This window comes from Ambystoma mexicanum, chromosome 5p (assembly GCF_040938575.1).
Source record: "Ambystoma mexicanum isolate Mex_15411 chromosome 5p, UKY_AmexF1_1, whole genome shotgun sequence".
Lineage (NCBI taxonomy): Eukaryota > Metazoa > Chordata > Amphibia > Caudata > Ambystomatidae > Ambystoma > Ambystoma mexicanum.
Genome location: NC_090930.1, coordinates 1,361,953,539 through 1,361,972,475, shown reverse-complemented (window position 1 = coordinate 1,361,972,475; position 18,937 = coordinate 1,361,953,539). Strand labels below are relative to the sequence as shown.

General features: G+C 47.0%; 1 protein-coding gene across 1 annotated transcript in view; it reads left to right on the top strand.

Moving 5' to 3' along the window:
- The window catches only part of DNAH5 (dynein axonemal heavy chain 5), a 4,235,244-nt gene that overhangs the window by 2,156,730 nt on the left and 2,059,577 nt on the right, over positions 1-18,937 (top strand). The window contains exon 38 of the mRNA XM_069613779.1: positions 1,541-1,735. Coding sequence (XP_069469880.1) covers positions 1,541-1,735 — 195 coding nt within the window. The remainder of the gene's footprint in view (positions 1-1,540; positions 1,736-18,937) is intronic.

Here is an 18,937-nt window from a genome sequence, read left to right as displayed (position 1 = left end):
TCCTCATCTAGGAGTAACAGGCCGGATGGCTATACACTTTTGAAGGAGCCCTCCTGCAACGTACAGGGCGACACATTGATTTCTTAACCACCTTGAAGGGCCATCCTTTTTCCTTGTCCCCTAATTTCCTAACAATCCATTAGTTTTCTCCAAATATCAAGGAACAGGATGCTTCATTCAGCTACACGGGTGGTCAAATGATATGTCAAGGGCCATTCTCATGTCTCAGATGTATATTAGATGGTAGGCAGGGGTACCCAATCTGGTGACGAAAAATGTTATGTTTGATGCTGCCCCTAGGGGAATGGAAAGCAGGGTCCTATGTGCTGGTTGAATATACTATAGGGGTGGGCTTACCCCTTAAAAATGTATCTGATCTGGCCACAGCCACCACAAGATTGAGCGTTTTCCTCATAAGTGATGAATGACTGAGCCAGATCTCAGGCTAAGTAAACATGAATATAAGGATGACAATGAGATATATGTATTTGGGATCTGTTCTTGAATACAACAGTCTTTTCTTGATTGTGATCATTAGCCATCTTGATGGACAATGGTGGTTGTAAAGGATAGGTGGGAGGTTGGATGGCAGATGGGGCACGCCTGTCTGTTCACTCTTATCAGTTTAATTATCATACTATAACTATTTCAATTAAATAAGTATGACAATATTGCAGGGTGCTAGTTCTTCATATTATCACAAGCTCTCAATTTGAGGATGGAATTTTCTATGTTTTAATATATCGTTTGTACTTTGTTTTCACATGAACAATGTCAAAAACTGGGAGTAGATTTGGAGTGTTCCTATATCCCCTGCCTGACCGTGCTGGTGGATGGCGGGGTCACCAAGGGAGCCAGGTGCCTCCACAGACCAGATGATGGTTTGCCTGTGGGCGATGTGGGTAGGATCCCCTGGCTACCACAACTATGTCACATCCGAGAGGCAGGACACATCATTTTGCTATCATAGATACTGGCCCTTTAAGGGAATTGAAGCACAGTGATCCTATGGATCCAGCTGCTCATGCGCGCGAGGCTCTGCTAGTACAGAAATCTGACATAAAAACATGGGGGAAACGAGTGTGACCTGAACAAGTAGATTGAATGCAACCAATCTATCAGTCATCTCCCAAGGGCTTCACTTCCTTAAAGTTAAGACCGGATAGGCTAATGGACTACCACCACTTTCTGCGATGGTCTTCTTGCGGTCTCTCTCCAATTGGCTCTCTGTATCTGTTTTAAGCTGCTCCAATAAACTTCTTCTGGGTTTTCTGAGGGAGAGCCTCCTTGTTAGTCTCAGCTACAGGCTATTTTTCATTCAAAATTGTATTGTTTTGCTTTTTCTCTTTGTGTATGTTTTATCTAGACAGCCCGAAATAAACAAATTTAATTTACATTAACTAAATGCAAAGCCAGCATCAACACTAAATATGGTTGCATACTTTTGGATGCATGCTTTTATATTCATGTCTATTGTCTCATGCCTGTTCATACAAGCTGCATAACAGTAACTCATAAACATATCTTACTAATTGTTTAGAACCCTGGCTATGCTGGACGGCAGGAGCTACCTGAGAACCTGAAGATAAACTTCCGCTCTGTTGCCATGATGGTTCCTGATCGACAGATCATCATCCGTGTGAAGCTTGCTAGCTGTGGTTTCATTGATAATATTACACTTGCCAGGAAGTTCTTTACCCTATATAAGCTATGTGAAGAACAACTCTCCAAACAGGTTTGTCTTTCACAGCGATCCGTTTTTTTATACAGAACATACTATGGAAAGAAAATGCAAAGCCTCTCATTTCCGTTTATCTATTTCTGTATTTTCATTGAATGTTTTACCAACCTAGGCATAATTCCTAAACCTAGGCATAAATCTGGCGCTAATACAGCCTAAAACACGGCACAGTCACCTCCAGCTTCCAGCTGGAGGTAAATGAACACAGGTGCCTGAAATTAAGCCATAGGTGATCCCAATTCACCACAGATTGCTACATAAGGCACACCCCTACCCCAAACACTGTTTCCAACACCATGCTGCCACTGAGAGCTGGGACAGTTAGCTGCTCATGCTTCGCCTGGAAGTAGAGAGGCAGGAAGTACAGGGGAGGATTGGGGGGAGGGGAGGAGAGCCCAGGCAAGGCGTGCACCGATCCCCAGGGTTAGGCCCTCACCCCGGACCCTCACCGACAGCCAGTTTGTCACCCTGTACCGCCTCAACAGGGAGACCATAACAGAGCTGCTCACCACAATACAGGAGGACCTAGGGCGCTGGATTAACATCCTGACAGCTGTTCCCCCGCTGCTGAAGCTAGTGGCTGTCTGCCCTGAGGGCTTCGGCCATGTGGCGCGTTATAAGAATTAAAATAAATACATACAATTCCTTGGAACTGGCTCCTTCCAGCATGCAGTGGCCATGATTCATGGCATGGCACAACCCACATTCTGTGTAGTGTTGGGCCAGGTGCTTGAAGCCCTCCTGCGACAAGTGCAATTCCACATCTCACTCCCTACCACCCAAGCCCAGGTCAATGCCATGAAAGCACACTTCTATGCTGTTGCCTAAATGCCAAATGTGATTGCTGCCCTGCACTTTACCGATATCACTGGTAGCCCCCCAGGCCTACAAAGCAGTGTACCATAACAGCAAGCACTACCACTCCCTGAATGTGCAGGTGTCCTGCGAACCCAACCAGTACATCACCCGCTACCCTGGTTCCACCCACAATGCCATGGTCCTACGGAACAGCCCACTGCCAGGATACCTGGAGAGGCACAGAGGACAATGGACCAGGATAGTGGGTGAGTAGAAAAGCCAGCACAGATGTGAAGCACATGCCCAAAGGGGTGAAGGGTACGAATAACTACACAAAGGATGGCATGACAAATGAGTGTGAAATCCGTACTTGACCGCATCCCGCACCAACGTCACAGTACAGGGCAAGGAGCATGCACATGTCGGACCTACCTGCATGGAGAATCTGACGTACACATACAGTAGCGACTGTAAACACCAACATGACTATAGTTACCAGAATGCAACATGCACTTACCAAAGCAATGCTGACAAATGGCCACATCGCCTCACTCAACAATACCCTGCACCCATGTGCGCCCAGCCTACTATAGCGACCCAGTGGCGCTAGATGCTTAGGGAGGGCCCATGGGAAACCCAGCATGCCACACGCACAGTAAAAATACACTGCCACATGATAGCCACCATGTCAGCAATACATGTCACTGACATATACCTTAGATAACTTATGCTGCAAGGGGACAGGGTGCATATGAAGCTGAAACAATAAATGAAACAAGAGACACAGCATGCACAGACATAGAATCAACACATGACTTGAAATGAAGGCCCATTTGCATACACAAGTTGGCCGTTGCCCTGATATTGTGTTAGCCCACATCCACATCCACACCTTACACCGTGACTAATGGCTGTGCCTCCCCCCATGCAGGTGATTCTGGATACCCACAGCTGCTCTGGCTAATGACCTTTATGCGTGATCCACAAACATTGCAGGATAATGCCCACAACCATGCTCACATCAGGACCTGTGTGTGCATTGAGCATACCTGCGGCCTCCTAAAGGCACGTTTCCGCTGCCTCGACTGTACCGGTGGATCCCTGATGTACGCTTTAGAGAAAGTGGGCAAAATTGTGCTTGTGTGTGCAATGGTGCTGTCCCCTGATGTGCACATGCCACCCCCAGAGGATGAGGATGCAGTGCCTGTGGCAGAGGCAAATACACGCATTGCCAGAGGTGAAGTGAGGGATGGGAGATTGGCCCGCCAGGGACTGATAGACAATTTCTTCTGACACTTTCATATGGCACAAGCCATGCACAGCTGTGTGACACCACCTCAATCAATAAACACGACAATGGCACAATCAGTAATGTCCACGTCTTGATGAAGTTCAATGGTTTCCCCCACAAACTCCCACCACACTATCCTCCCTCCCCCCTCCTACCACCAACTCCCATCACACTATCCCCCCTCCCACCACCTTCTCCCCATCACACTATACCCCATCCCCTCTCCCACCACCAACTCCACAGCATGGCCACTCATGCCAATCAGTGTCCCAGAGTCCTTCACAATCATGGCCTCCGCCTGGCCCCCTGCCAGCCACCAGTGATTTTGGGCACAGAAGACGCTGTGACTGATGCCTCGGTGTGCCCTGCTGTGACCCCTCTGTGGCTGTGTTGAAGTGGAAGGGACTGAGCCTGTCCCCAGGTTCTGTTGACATTGCACCTCCGTGCTCTGACAGATGGCCTGTGCCAATGCAGAGATGCCTTCAGTCAACTTCCTGACCCTCTGGGCATACAGTGTCAGGGCGGCTGTGCTGGTAGTTGTCTCGGTCGACCCTCTTGGTGTACGGTGTCAGGGCGGCTGTGCTGGCAGTTGTCTTGGCCCTGTTCCACACGATGACTCGCACAATCCTGCGGGTGGCCCCTTGAATGCTGTCCCTGATGGCCTGCAGGTGTACAGAGGGCATGTGGCCAATTGATTCCATCTCCTGCTGTCCGTGCTCCATTTCCTCAAGCCTCCGCAACAGCATGCTGCGTGTCTGTATGTGCTGTGTGGGATAGAGGCTCTGCACTGGCCCTGGGCTGAGTTCAGGGGAGCCATATGAGGGAGTCTCAACATCCGGCTCAGGTGACTGTGCACGCCGATGACGTGGAGGGCTGCCTTGTGCCTGTGGATGCTGGCGGCACGGAGGGCTCTCCAGGCAGTGTGGATGCTGGCGGCGTGGAGAGCTCTCCGGGGAGTGTGGACACTGGCAGCGTGGAAGGATCTCTGGGGAATGTGGCCCTCCGGCAGGCAGTCACACCGGGCTGGTGTCCCCCTGAAAGTCCTCAGTCAGCCCTGCCAGCAGGTGTGGCCTCAGTGTCTGTGCCTCGAGGTGTGGGTGTAGTGGCCATTGCACTGCTCCTGGTAGCCTGTGGTGTGGGCGTTGACTTAACCTTGCTGTGTTGCAGAGTTACACAGCAGGACATTGTATTGCGTCTATTTGGCTATAAGGGAAGAACACCAACACTTACGTCTCCCCATCTCCTTCTCGCAATAACTAATAATTGGACTCAGACTAGCAGAACACACACACACACACACTATATAAGGTTATAAAAAGTGGCTCATTATAGGCCGTTTATTAGTATCAAACAACTGATAATAAACAAATAAAACACTAATACATACAAACATGTATACATAGATAGATAGATTAGAATATTAATGTCATCACTGTGAGCCATATAGCAGAGGAAAACTGCTTAGCCCCTCAGCAGGTAGGCAAAGAGATAGCTATGATCCACAGGGTCTGAAGCGGAGCGTCCTCCCTATCAGCGATACTGCAACAACCGGGGTTCAACATCCAACAACCACCTTTCCATGATGCCCTCTCTTTTATGGATCATCTCCCCCTCCCTCCCAAATTGCACTCTGCCCTCGGGCCGAAAGGCAGACCACAAGTCGAAGAGACAAAGGGTGGAAAAATCCAGTTGAAGATGGAAAAACGCAGCGCTCCTCTACTTGCATGCATTCCCAGACCCCTTATTGTGTTAATGTTAATGTTAAAGAACATTTGTACCGCGCACTATCACCACCGGAGTGGTCCCCTGGCGCTCTGGCGGCTCTGAAAGAGGAGGGGAGGTTGAGTTAGTGGGAGGAAGCAGGAAAAGTGCAAGAGAGCAGTGATGTGCTGTTGGCGGCCTCAGCCCGGTGGGTCCGTTGGCTGGGCCTGGGGTGTTTGCGGCCGGTAGTCGTCGTGTACTGTTGTGCAAGGCTATGTGTGTTTTTGTTTTGTTGTTGCGAAGTAGTGAAGTTTGTGCGGTTTGTTGTGCTGTAGGTTTTGGTTGTGTTTGGTTTGGAGTTTGAGAGGTGTATGCAGAAAGGGAAATTGTTAGTAGGGTTGGTTAGTTTGATTCTCTATCCTGAATTGATGCGCTCGGCTTGCGTAGTCTCCCCTGATGCGGTTCTGTCCTGATCTGGGTCCGTTTGGCATACAGGTTCCTTACTCCTCTGGCCCCCACCTCTAACATGCTCTCTCATAGCTTCCCTTATCCTCCCTCCATACTCCTTTGGCCAGTGCACCTGCCAATGACAGCCTCTCAGGTAGTGGGGTGATTGCCAATATCTCGATGATTCCACACCACTGTGGTACCTGGCGGTAATTAAGGGGCGGGCGAAAGTGTTGGTGGGATTGTCTGGGGCAGGTGCCGTGGGAGTTACTCTCTCGGGTCGGGGATGTCTGTGTCTTTTCGGTTTATTCATCATTTTTGCAGTTTTGGTTTCCAGGTTTAGTCTGTGGTGTTGTAGAGCCAGGTTTTTAGTGATTTCCTGAATTTTAGGTGATCTTCAGTGTTCCTTATTTCTTTAGGGATGTTGTTCCAGGTGGTTTTTGCGGCTAAGTGGTAGAAGGAGGTGCCTCAGTTTTTTTCTTAAGGTATGGCTTGAGTTCCAGGCAGATTTCGTTGCTTGATCGGAGGGGTCTCGTTGGTTTGTAGACTGTTCTTTTCTTTTGTAGGAATTCTGCTCCTTGTCCGCTGATTGCCCTGTGTGTTATGGACATTGTTTGAAGGTTATGCAATGTTTTACTGGGAGCCAGTGTAGTGTTTTTAGAGCTGGAGTGATGTGGTCTCTTCTGGATAGTTTGAGGAGTAGTCTTGCTGCTGCATTTTGTATCCGTTGCAGTTTCTTCAGGAGGTATTCTGGTATTGCGAGGTAGAGGCTGTTTGCATAGTCGATTTTTGACATGATTAGGGTGACGATAGTGTTTTGTGCGTGAAGGAGAGGAAAGGTAGAATTCTTCTTGCCGTGTGGATGAGGAAAAAGCATTTCTTCACTGTTGCATTTATTTGTGGTTCCAGGATTAGGTTGTTGTTCATTAGGACTCCCAGATTTTGTACTACCTTCGATGGTGTTGGTGCGTTTCCCATTTCCATAGGCCATGGGATGGTGGTTTCATTCTCTTGGTCTTTGGATACGATCATGATTTCTGTCTTTCCTGGGTTGATTTTCAAGCTGTTGGCATCCATCCAGTTGAAGACTTCTTTTAGACAGTCGGTTAGGGTTGAATGGTCGGCATCGGTGTCTTTGATTTTGTAGATGATCTGAGTGTCATCTGCGTAGTTGTAACATGTAATGTTGTATTTTTTGAAGATTCTGATGACCAGAGTCTGATAGATGTTGAAATATAGTGGAGATAGTTGTCATGATGCCTACCCCCGGGGACCCAGACCAAGTCCAGCAACCCCGGAAGCAGGCATCAAGTTACCCCAAGCAAGCCCAACAACCCTTGCTAGGGGCTATTTGGGTGCAGTCTCATATGGAGAGTCAGTCCTGGCGCCCTAGGCACCAGGCTCATAGATTAAAACTTACCTGATGCAGACCATGCTGCAAACTTACCTGATGCAGACCATGCTGCAAGAGCTCCAAGCCAAACGAGGCTTGGAAGGGACTATTTTACCTAGGGACTATTTTTTTACTCGGGTGGGGCTGGGGAGGAATACTTACCTGGGACTACTTTGGAAGCTATTTAAACCACGCCCGAAGAGCAGCACACGCTTCGCGTTATTCTGCATCCAGCAGCGTAACGCTCACCGTGCCTGCAAGTCTGCATCCAGTCTTCTGCCACGCCCGCCTTGTATTTGGAGCTCCTAGAAAAAGGGAGAAAGAAGGAGAAAAGGTTAGAACAGAGCAATACCTTTGATCCTTACCTGAATTCCCGATCCATCGCGCCTTCGAGCTGGAAGAAAGAAGTTATTTTATGCGCCTCCCCTTCTGCAGCGCTGCGCTGAACTCACCGGCCTTCGCAGCTTCTTCACATTTCACCGCATCCTCCTGCATGTTCCCGCCGCACTCCGGCACCTAAGGAGAAGACAAGAACAGCAAGGTGAGCCAAGGGAATACACAGAGGAATACCCCCCATAGACTTACCTGATTTTACCACCAGGGGTACTATTCTCCTTCACGGGTCGGCGCAGCTTCCACTGCATCCTAGCCGAACCCCGGCCCCTAAGGGGAAACAAAAGGACAGCAAGGTGAAACAAGGGACTAACAAGGGGAACCCTCCTCACCACAAAAGACTTAACTGATTTTACCGCCGGAGGCATTATTCCCCGAGACTTCATACTTTCTCTCAGCGCCTGAATAAGGGAGAAAGCAACAGGTTACTTATGGACATTATTTTATCGAACTGTGTTGGGTAATACAAATCCTTACCAGAACATTACCGGTTGCCACGAGGAACTCTTCAGTAGGGTAAAGCTGCAACCTGCAAGGAATCGGACAAGAGTGGAAGTCAAGCATTTGAACTCTTACGAACTATATACTTACGGCGTCTTGCCGGGAATATCGGAGCCAATATTGTCCTGGAACTCACCAATTCCTTCGAGCCAGTGAAGTAACTGGTTATCTATGCGCCCCTGCGCTCAATGCAGGATGGAGAGCTCATCTTTTCAAATCATCAGGTGAGACTATAAGAGAGGACATCCAAGGTGATCAGTGGGGAGAACAGCAGGGTGGGGGGATTTACGCTCAACTCCACAGGTGGTTAATTCCCTTTCTCCATTTGCAGAAGAATATTCCTACGGGCCAAGCAAAGGAAGCTAGGTGGGCCAGTCCAGTCCATCATCTCGGTCCTACGCGTCACATTGGTGGAGACCGCAGCAGTCCAGTCCAGTTCGACGCCTCTGCGGGAGCCAGGTGAGCATAACAGAATGCGAAGCTACCTACAAATTCCCACCCGGGCGTTATGGATACCTCAGAGACTGACCAATTGGCCCAATTACTGGAATATTTCCAGGTAGGTTTATTTGCTGGAGATCCCAAAAGGTTTGCCCTGTTTATGAACCAATGCCGCTTGCACTTTTTATGCAGACCTGGAGCCTTCCCAAACGACCAAGCCAAGGTAGCCTTTGTATTGTCATATCTCAGCGGCAGTGCAGCTGATTGGTCAATTCCACTAGTTACTCAGGATGACCCAATTCATCGGGATTTTCAGGGCTTTCAAATGAGCATGGAAAGACTATTTGGCACTCCCAAGGACAGGCCCGGGATAACGAAATGTTGTCCCTACGACAGGGTAACCAGGACCTTCTATCTTACATCACGACCTTTAATAGGTTGATAGTGGAAACTGGATGGCCTGAGGTAAAACGAATCACGTTATTTCATCGAGGGCTTCGAGGAGAACTCAAGGATGTCTTGGCTCAAGTCATGAACCCACCTCAAGACTGTGCTGAATATATAGACTTAGTGGTCCAGTTAGATCACAGACTTCAGAACAGAAAGGCTGATCGAGGCAAGTTTGAGAACAGGGTGTTGGTCAAAACCCACGCTGACCCCAAAGGAGCAGAGGCTTCAGAACCCATGCAAATCGGAGGGGTTAAAGGACCCTTAACCCAGAAGGTAAGCGAAAGGAGACGGCAAATGCAGTTGTGTCTATATTGTGGAACCTCTGGTCATTTTCTACAGGATTGCCCTGTAAAACCACCCAAGAAGGTGGTAGGAGCTGCTGATAAAAGCCATATGGAGTCAGACCCGGGAAACGACCACGCCCGACAAGCGTAGAGGTCCGCTTACTGAGCTTGAAGAAGGATACTCAGACCTCGCATTTCATCATACCAATGGTCCTCGTAGATCCAGGGCAGCCATCGCGTATGCACGCTGTAAGGGCATACTTTGATAGCGGGGCCATAGGAAACTGTGTGGACTACGAATTGGCTTCCAGGATGAATCTGCCTCTCTGCCGAAAAACCACCTGAGATGTCATCACCACAGTTGATGGAACTGAAATTGCCTCTGGGCCTGTAACTTATTCCACCGCAGAGATGACATTATTGGGTCCGGATGGACATCGAGAGGCTATTGTGTTTGATCTAATCAAGGCCCCACAGTTCCAAATAATACTGGGGATACCTTGGTTGGAAACACATAATCCTTGTATTGATTGGCGAGAGAAGAGAATAACCTTCCGGGATTGTGCGCAAACCTGTTGCCCAAAAAGGAAGGTGACCTCAGAACATGTATAGACTTCGCGCATTGAACCAGATAATTGTTAAGAACCGCTACCCATTGCCTCTGATCCCTGAACTACTAGACCAAGTGAAGGACACTTGCATATACACTAAATTAGATCTCCGGGGGGCATATCATCTGGTACGTGTAAAAGAGGGCGACGAATGGAAGACTGCTTTCCGCACTAAGTATGGGTTATTCGAATACCAGGTGATGCCTTTCGGGTTGTGCAATGCACCTGCAGCCTTCCAATACTTCATGAACGATGTCCTTCGTGAACTCATTGACGTTTGTGTTGTCGTATATATCGATGATATTCTAGTATACTCCTCTTCAGAATCTGACCATGTGAAGCACGTCCGAGCAGTCCTTGAGAAATTGCGCCAGCACAAACTATATGCAAAACTGGAAAAATGCGTTTTTCATGCCACAGAAGTTGAATTCCTTGGGTTTATCCTGACCCTAAAGGGAGTCCGAATGGACTCACGAAAGGTGGACGCAATCCTTAAGTGGCCATCACCAAGTTCAGTTAAAGGAGTACAAAGTATGCTCGGCTTTGCCAATTTCTACCGCAGATTCATCCCGAATTTTTCACATGTTGTACATCCCATCACAGCACTCTTGCGAAAAATTAAACGCTTTATGTGGACTGAAGAAGCTGAAAATGTCTTCCAAGAGCTGAAAGCGAAATTCACGTCTGCACCTGTATTAAAGCACCCGCACCCTGAACTTCCATACATAGTGGAAACTGATGCATCCAGTCTAGCCATGTGAGCTGTCCTGTCTCAAAGGGACCCTGAAACTGGCCAGCCTCACCCAGTAGCATTTTGGTCCAGAAAGTTCTCGGCACCTGAGTTAAACTATGCGGTTACCAATAAGGAGTTATTAGCCATTAAATCCGCCTTCAAGGCTTGGCGGCACTATCTTCTCGGTGCCAGGCATACCATTACTGTGATCACTGATCACCGGAACTTACAGTATTTAAAGACAGCCAAGGCCCAATCATCACGTGAACTCCGATGGGCATTGTTCTTTGCCGAGTTCGATTTCGTGATAACCTATCGACCAGGTTGTAAGAATGGTAAAGCAGACGCCTTATCCCGAATAGGGATGGGAGAGGCAGAAGTGAACCCTGAACCAGTACCTATAATTCCCGAACAAAGGATTCTTGGCATGACTACTCTACAGGCTCTAGAGGACATTCAGGTAAAGATCCAGCAACTCTTTGATTCTACAGCCTTGCAGGACTGGGTAAAGAAAGGCCCGGACTACTCTGTCACCAATGATCTGCCTTATTACCAAGGACGGCTATTTCTGCCACACAAGGAACTACAAGAGCTAGTAATTTCCCGTTATCATGATACCCTAATGGAGGGGCACCCAGGTATTGCAAAAACTGAAGCTAAAATTAAAAGACAATTCTGGTGGCCCACCTGGCGAAAGGATATTAAATCATTTGTGATGTCTTGTGGCATGTGCGCCCAAAACAAAATTCAAAAGGAAAAACCAGCTGGACTCTTACAACCTTTAGACATTCCGCCTACACCATGGCACACCTTATCGTTAGACTTTATTACTGATCTACTCCCATGCAATGGATTTAACACCATTCTAGTTATTGTGAATCTTTTTTCCAAGATGACCCACTTTATTCCTTTAAAGGGATTACCTTCTGCTTCAATCCTGGCCAAGGAGTTCCTCGAAAACATTGTTCGCATACACAGATTTCCGTCCGTATTGGTCTCTGACCGGGGCAGTCGAATCCTTTCACATTTTTGGAAAAAATGCTGTCAATTGGCGCAAATCGATGTGAGGTTATCGACCAGTCACCACCCCCAGACCGATGGTCAAACGGAGAGGACCAACCAGACTCTCGAACAATACCTGCGTTGTATGTTACATCAGACGGAGAGTAATTGGAAAGACATTCTTTGGATCGCCGAATATGCATACAATAATTCAGTACACTCTGGAACTGGACAAAGCCCCTTTTTATACCTTATATGGGCACCATCCTCAAACCTCAGACCTTGACTCACCCCAAGACTTAGAAATGCCTGCAGTGGATCATCTGCACGCTATGATTACACAAGCCTTGAAGGAAGCAACTACACATTTAAAACAGGCGAAAGAAAAATGCAAGAAAGAAGCAGATCGGCATAGAAGTGATTCTCCACAATACCAAATAGGCGACCAAGTATGGTTAGCCACAAAACATATACCTCTAAAGGGAACACGGACCTTTAACCCCAGATATTTGGGACCTTACTCTATTAAGGCCATTATCAACCCGGTGGCTGTCAAGTTGGACTTACCTGCTAATATGCAAATTCATCCCGTCTTTCATGTGTCACTTTTGAAGCCCGTACAACCAGGGACAAGACTAAACAAGCCACCAGACCCCGTCCTTGTAGACGGAGAACCCGAATTTGAAGTTAAGAACATCCTGGACTCCAAGCCAATAAAGTAAAAACTTTTTTATTTAATCGACTGGGAAGGTTACGGGCCACAGGAAAGGTCATGGGAACCTAGTGACCATGTTCATGCACCCCGATTGGTGAAAAAATTCCACTGAAATTTCCCAGACAAACCGAAACCACAGGGAAGAACGACTTTAGGAGGGGCCTTGGGGGGGGGGGAGTGCTGTCATGATGCCTACCCCCGGGACCAAGAGCAAGTCCAGCAACCCCGGAAGCAGGCATCAAGTTACCCCAAGCAAGCCCAACAACCCCCGCTAGGGGCTATTTGGGTGAAGTCCTGGCGCCTGTGCCGCCAGGCTCATATGGAGAGTCAGTCCTGGCGCCATAGGCGCCATGCTCATAGATTAAAACTTACCTGATGCAGACCATGCTGCAAACTTACCTGATGCAGACCATGCTGCAAGAGTTCCAAGCCAAACGAGCCTTGCAAGGGGCTATTTTACCTAGGGACTATTTTTTTTACTCGGGTGGGGCTGGGGAGGAATACTTACCTGGGACTACTTTGGAGGCTATTTAAACCACGCCCGAAGAGCAGCGCACGCTTCGCGTTATTCTGCATCCAGCAGCGTAACACTCACCGTGCCTGCAAGTCTGCATCCAGTCTTCTGCCACGCCCGCCTCGAGTTTGGAGCTCCTACAAAAAGGGAGAAAGAAGGAGAAAGGTTTAGAACAAGAGCAATAGCTTTGATTCTTACCTGAATTCCCGATCCATCGCGCCTACGAGCTGGAAGCAAGAAGTTATTTTATGCGCGTCGCCTCGCCTGCTGCAGCGCCACGCTGAACTCACCGGCCTTCGCAGCATCTTCACATTTCACCGCATCCTCCTGCATGTTCCCGCCGCACTCTGGCACCTAAGGAGAAGAAAAGAACAGCAAGGTGAGCCAAGGGAATACACAGAGGAATACCCCCCATAGACTTACCTGATTTTACCACCGGGGGTACTATTCTTCTTCACGGGTCGGCGCAGCTTCCACTGCATCCTAGCCAAACCCCGGCCCCTAAGGGGAAACAAAAGGACAGCAAGGTGAAACAAGGGACTAACAAGGGGAACCCTCCTCACCACAAAAGACTTACCTGATTTTACCGCCGGAGGCATTATTCCCCGAGACTTCATACATTCTCTCAGCGCCTGAATAAGGGAGAAAGCAACAGGTTACATATGGACATTATTTTATCGAACTGTGTTGGTTAATACAAATCCTTACCAGAACATTACCGGTTGCCACGAGGAACTCTTCAGTAGGGTCAAGCTGCAACCTGCAAGGAATGGGACCAAGAGTAAAAGTCAGGCATTTGAACTCTTACAAACTACATACTTATGGCGTCTTGCCGGGAATATCGGAGTCAATATTGTCCTGGAACTGTAAGATTAATTAGCGGGTTTTGGGAACACAGAGCACAGCACCACTGCACAGGATCAATGTATAGCATGTTTTTTTATACAGCACCACTGCATGGGTTTGGTGCATTGCTATGATGCAATTGTTTTAAGCTATGTGTTGCCAGTGCAACCTACGGACATGTAAATGAAAACAGGCTATGCAGTCAACAACGATTTCTACATATAAAATGCAAATATTTTTTTTCACAGTTAAAAGCATATATTTTTTTTTACCTGAAATTCCTCTGTTGCAGGAGACACATTTGAGGATTAATGAACTAACCACATTAACAAAAAACTAACATGCTAACTCATTAATAAAATAATGTGTTCTCCAGTGCAAAATGTATGGAAAAGACAGGCTCTGAATGTCATTTTAAACGCGCATCCAGATTTTCTTTCTTTTTGCTGCTCTGTGCTGCTCTGTCCACAGTATTTGCAGGAAGCAAAGACTCGAATAGCAGGAAATCAGTTTTGTTACAGTTGCTTACTGTAAAAGATTTCTATTGTGTGCAGGAGGAGGATAGAACATGAGGGATTCTTATTGGACAAGCATCATATTAGAGGCTGTAACCAAGTTTTCTTGTAGAATCTGGGGGAAGGAGAGAGGGAGAATACATTTTAGACAGCTCGGAGAAAGACCTGACCGGTAGCTGTGGAGTTCCTGATTGAAAAAGCAGATCCCAGCTGCACTGCTGCAGAGACTGGGGATCCCAGACAATAATCCCTGGTTTGAGTAACAGCTGATGCCTGTTCTCACTGGGGGTGCTTGAAGAGGGAATTGCCACATCCAGAAGCCGACCAGCCGAAGAAGTTCACATGCTGAACAGATTAGGTAATTATACATTGCAAAGTACGGGGGCAGTGTGCGTGAATGTGAAACTATTCAGTCAGTGTAGAAGAAAGAATTCCAGTGTCTTATCAGCAGGTTTAATGTTGCGACTTCTCGTCGCCCTCTTCTCATTTTGTTACAGATAATGTTGACTGTGCTATTTCATTTATTTCTGTAAAAAGAGTGAGATCGTGTTTAAATGCAACTTTTATAATACACAAAAATATCTGAAAGCAGACGGGTATTGTGTTTTATTTTCTCTTTCCTTTGTGCATTTACCATTACAGTGCTGATGATGTGGGGAGATGTTTAGACAGTGCAATTGTCATTTTTAAGGTAGCTAAAAATAAGACTTGGCTGCAGCTGTGTGCACGATTTCATTCAGTATGAGCAATTATAAATAACTGTGTGTGTTATACCCTGCTGGAGGTACATGAGTCAGCAGAAAGAGAGGCCCTGGACATAGTTCACCGATGTAGATAAGTTGGTGATAAATACCGCATGTTAGCTCGCTGCCGTAGATAAGACAGCGAGGACAGCCCATGGTGGCACTCCAATTGAAAATGTGGTGTTCCTGAAATGTAAGCCTGAGGCCTCCCTAGTGATCACACGAACAATCTAAACAAAAATAAGGGGTTCTGGATATTGGGGCCACAAATAAAACAAAGGAATTATGCTCACCAAAAATACCACCAACCACGCATACCAACAAATGTACACCATTTAAATATGTTTGTATACTGAAATAATGCATATCCACTGTATTATTATTATACATAACCCAATCTGAGTACAAGGAGTGATTGTTGCTAAATTATTTTTTTGGTGGTAAGAAAATACCGCCAGGCCCCAAATCTACACAAAATACCCAACAGAACTCACCAATTCCTTCAAGCCAGTGAAGCAACTGGTTATCTACGCGCCCCTGCACTCAATGCAGGATGGAGAGCTCATCTTTTCAAATCATCAGGTGAGACTATAAGAGGGGACATCCAAGGTGATCAGTGGGGAGAACAGCGGGGTGGGGGGATTTACGTTCAACTCCACGGGTGGTTAATTCCCTTTCTCCATTTGCAGAAGAATATTCCTAAAGGCCAAGCAAACGAAGCTAGGTGGGCCAGTCCAGTCCGTCATCTTGGCCCTACGTGTCACATTGGTGGAGACCGCAGCAGTCCAGTCCAGATCGACGCCTCTGTGGGAGCCAGGTTAGCGTAACAGAAGTGAGGATCCTTGTGGTACTCCACAGTCGTTAACTTGTGGGGTGGATTTGAAAGGTTTTATCCATACGGTTTCCGTTCTGTCTGCTAGGAATGATTTGGTCCAGCGTAGTGATGTGTCTGTTATGCCTATGTCTTTGAGTCTTTTGGTCAGGGTGTCGTGGCTAACTGTGTCAAAGGCTGCGGAGAGGTCGAGCAGAATAAGGGCTGAGTGTTCGAGCCTGCGTTAGTTTTCAGGTCGTCCCAGATGGATAGTAGTGCTGTTTCCGTTCCTCTCGCTGCTCTGAAACCGATTTGAGCTTGGTCCAGCAGGTGTTGTTTTTCTATGTGTTCTTGCGTTAGTTTATATACGTAGGTTTGTAGAAGTTTTGCTGGGTAGCGGATGTTAGAGATCGGCCTGTAGTTGGAAAGGTCATCTACATCAACACTTGTGTTTTTCAGGAGTGGCTTGATGTATGCTGATTTGAAGATCTTCGGTACAGTCCCTGTTGATAGTGATAGATTTAGAAGGTTTCTGTAGTGTTCTTCTGGCGATTAACTTGTAGATGTCTGGGGGACATGGGTCCATGGGTGATCCCGCTTTCTTGCTTCGTTTTACCAGCATTGCGAATGCCTCTGCTGATATTTCAGGAAAACCACAGAGTTTGTGTTGTGGTTCCGTGTTAGGTTCGTTGGGTTGTATTTTGTGGTTGGTTGGTCGGATTTGTATGGTTTGACGGATGCCGTTGATTTTTTTTTTAAGTGATCTGCCAGGTCGTTGCATACTTTTTCTGAGAGGGTTGGGGTGTTATCGCAGCCTGGTGGGTTTCTCATTTCTTCAATGATGCTAAACATTTCTTTTTGTGTGTTGGCGGCATTGTTGATTTTGTCGTCATAATGTCTTCTCTTTGCCTTTTGAATTTCCTTCGTGTATGCACGGATTTGTTTCTGGTACAGTGTTTTTTCCCTGGGTTGTATTCTTTCTTCCATTCCAATTCCATCTTTTTGTTTTCCTTTTTCATGCCGTTTAATAGTGGGGTGAACCATTTTGCCATTGCTCTCTTTTTTGATGGGGTGAACGTTTTTTCTGGGGCGATCTTGTCTATTCTATCTGCGATCCATTTGTGCAGTATCTCTGCTTTCCCGTCTAGGTCAGCTAGTTCCAGTTCTGTAGTTGAGGGTTTGGTTAATTCCAGTTGTTCGAATAGGTTGCTTTCTTTGACGTGTTTCCAGTTTCTCTTGGTGGTGGTTGTGAGTTTCGGATGTTGGATGTAGGCTTGGGTAGGCAGAGTGATAACGAATGGGATGATGAGATGGTCGCTCCATAGTAATAGTATCGGGGGTGCCGTGGTGATGAGTTTTTCTTTGGCGAAAATTGCGTGTAGGGTGTGTCCTGCCAAGTGCGTTGCTCCTTTGAGTAGTTGTCATAGTTTCATGGTGCTGAGTTGTTCAATTAGTGAGTTTTGGGAGTTGGCATGGCTGTCTTCAAACCAGATGTTGAAGTCCCCCAGGATGATTAGGTGTTCGTGGTAGATGCCTAAATTGGTGATGGCTTCGATGAAGTTATCGACGAATGTTGCATCATATGTTGGTGGTCTGTATACCAGGATGAATGTGATGTTGGTTTTTGGGCTCGCTGTTTGGTGTATTACCATGGTTTCGCAGTTAAGGATGTTGAGTGGTTCGTCAGTTTTCATTTTCAGGTGTTCTTTGAACGCTATAGTGATGCCTACTCCTTTTTTGTTTTTTCTGTGTATTTGCAGGCATTTGAAGTCGGCCAGAAGGCAGCTTTGGAGTGTGATTTTGTAGTTGTCATCAAGCCATGTTTATTGTGATGAACAGGATGTCAATGCCGTAGGTCGAAGATCTCTGTTGAGTGTTTTGACATGGATCTTGCGTTTATCAGGTTGCAGTGAAGTATGGAGGCGTTGTTCGGTTTGGGCTTTGTCGAGGTTATCTTCCGCTCAGTGTTCAGGTTTCCTTCCTGGCCGGTCACTTTTTGGGCTGTGGGATTCGGGGTGTCAGAGTCTTCAAAGAGTTCTTCTAGGTTTCGTCTTGGGTTTTTTGTGTTTTCATCGGGTTCGTCTTCCGGGAGTTGTGGTTGTTGATTGGAAGTTCCTTTTGCTTTCGTGATGTGGGGGTTTATTGGGTTGGTCGTCTGTTTGTTGTTTGTGTTGGTCATTCTTCCTCTACTTGCTTGTGTTGCTTGCTTGCTTGTGGAGCTGCAGCGCACTCCAACTCCCGTTCTGTATTCGCCCTTCACTGGACAATACAATAACTATTCTCCGTAGTCAGTTCATTTGCAAAATATCTATGTGACCTTGCTCCGTTTTCCCTGCTACTTGGTCATTCTGTGAGGCCCCCGGAGGCGCAGACTTTATTACTGAAATGGTAGATGAGTGTTCAAAATGGCTGCGCATTGACGCCATGCTATTCTTGCTTGCGTTTTTTTTTTAACTTGTCTTTATTGATTTTCACATATCAATGTACATCAAACAAAATAACACCCTCCCCCCAATTCCCGCCACCCTCCCTCAGGGGGCACCAGTTATCAACGTTCGGGGATTACATTATGCACTGAATATGTCCGTTCCTTTAATGTTGTGTGGGCACCATTGTTCCATAAAATCTGACTGGAGGTACTCTAGGATTCCTCCCCATTCCTCTGCGAACCTGTCCCTCGTTCCTTGTATTGTATGGGTGACTTTCTCTATTGCCAGATATCTCCACACTTTTTGTAGCCACGTGAAAGTCAGTGGGGTGTCTTTTTTTTTCCAACTCTGGGCTATTGTTGACCATGCCGCTATGAGAAGACCTATGAAGCCTCTCCATTGTGTTTTTTTGTATTTTCGAGCAGTTTGGTCTCTTATTCCACACATCCATACTCCCACCCCCATTTGTTCCACATTTGGAAACATTTTCCCCATCTCTGCCTTCACTTCTTCCCAAAACGGCACTATCCACTTACAATCCCACCAGGTGTGTTTCCACGTTCCCACCTCTCCGCATT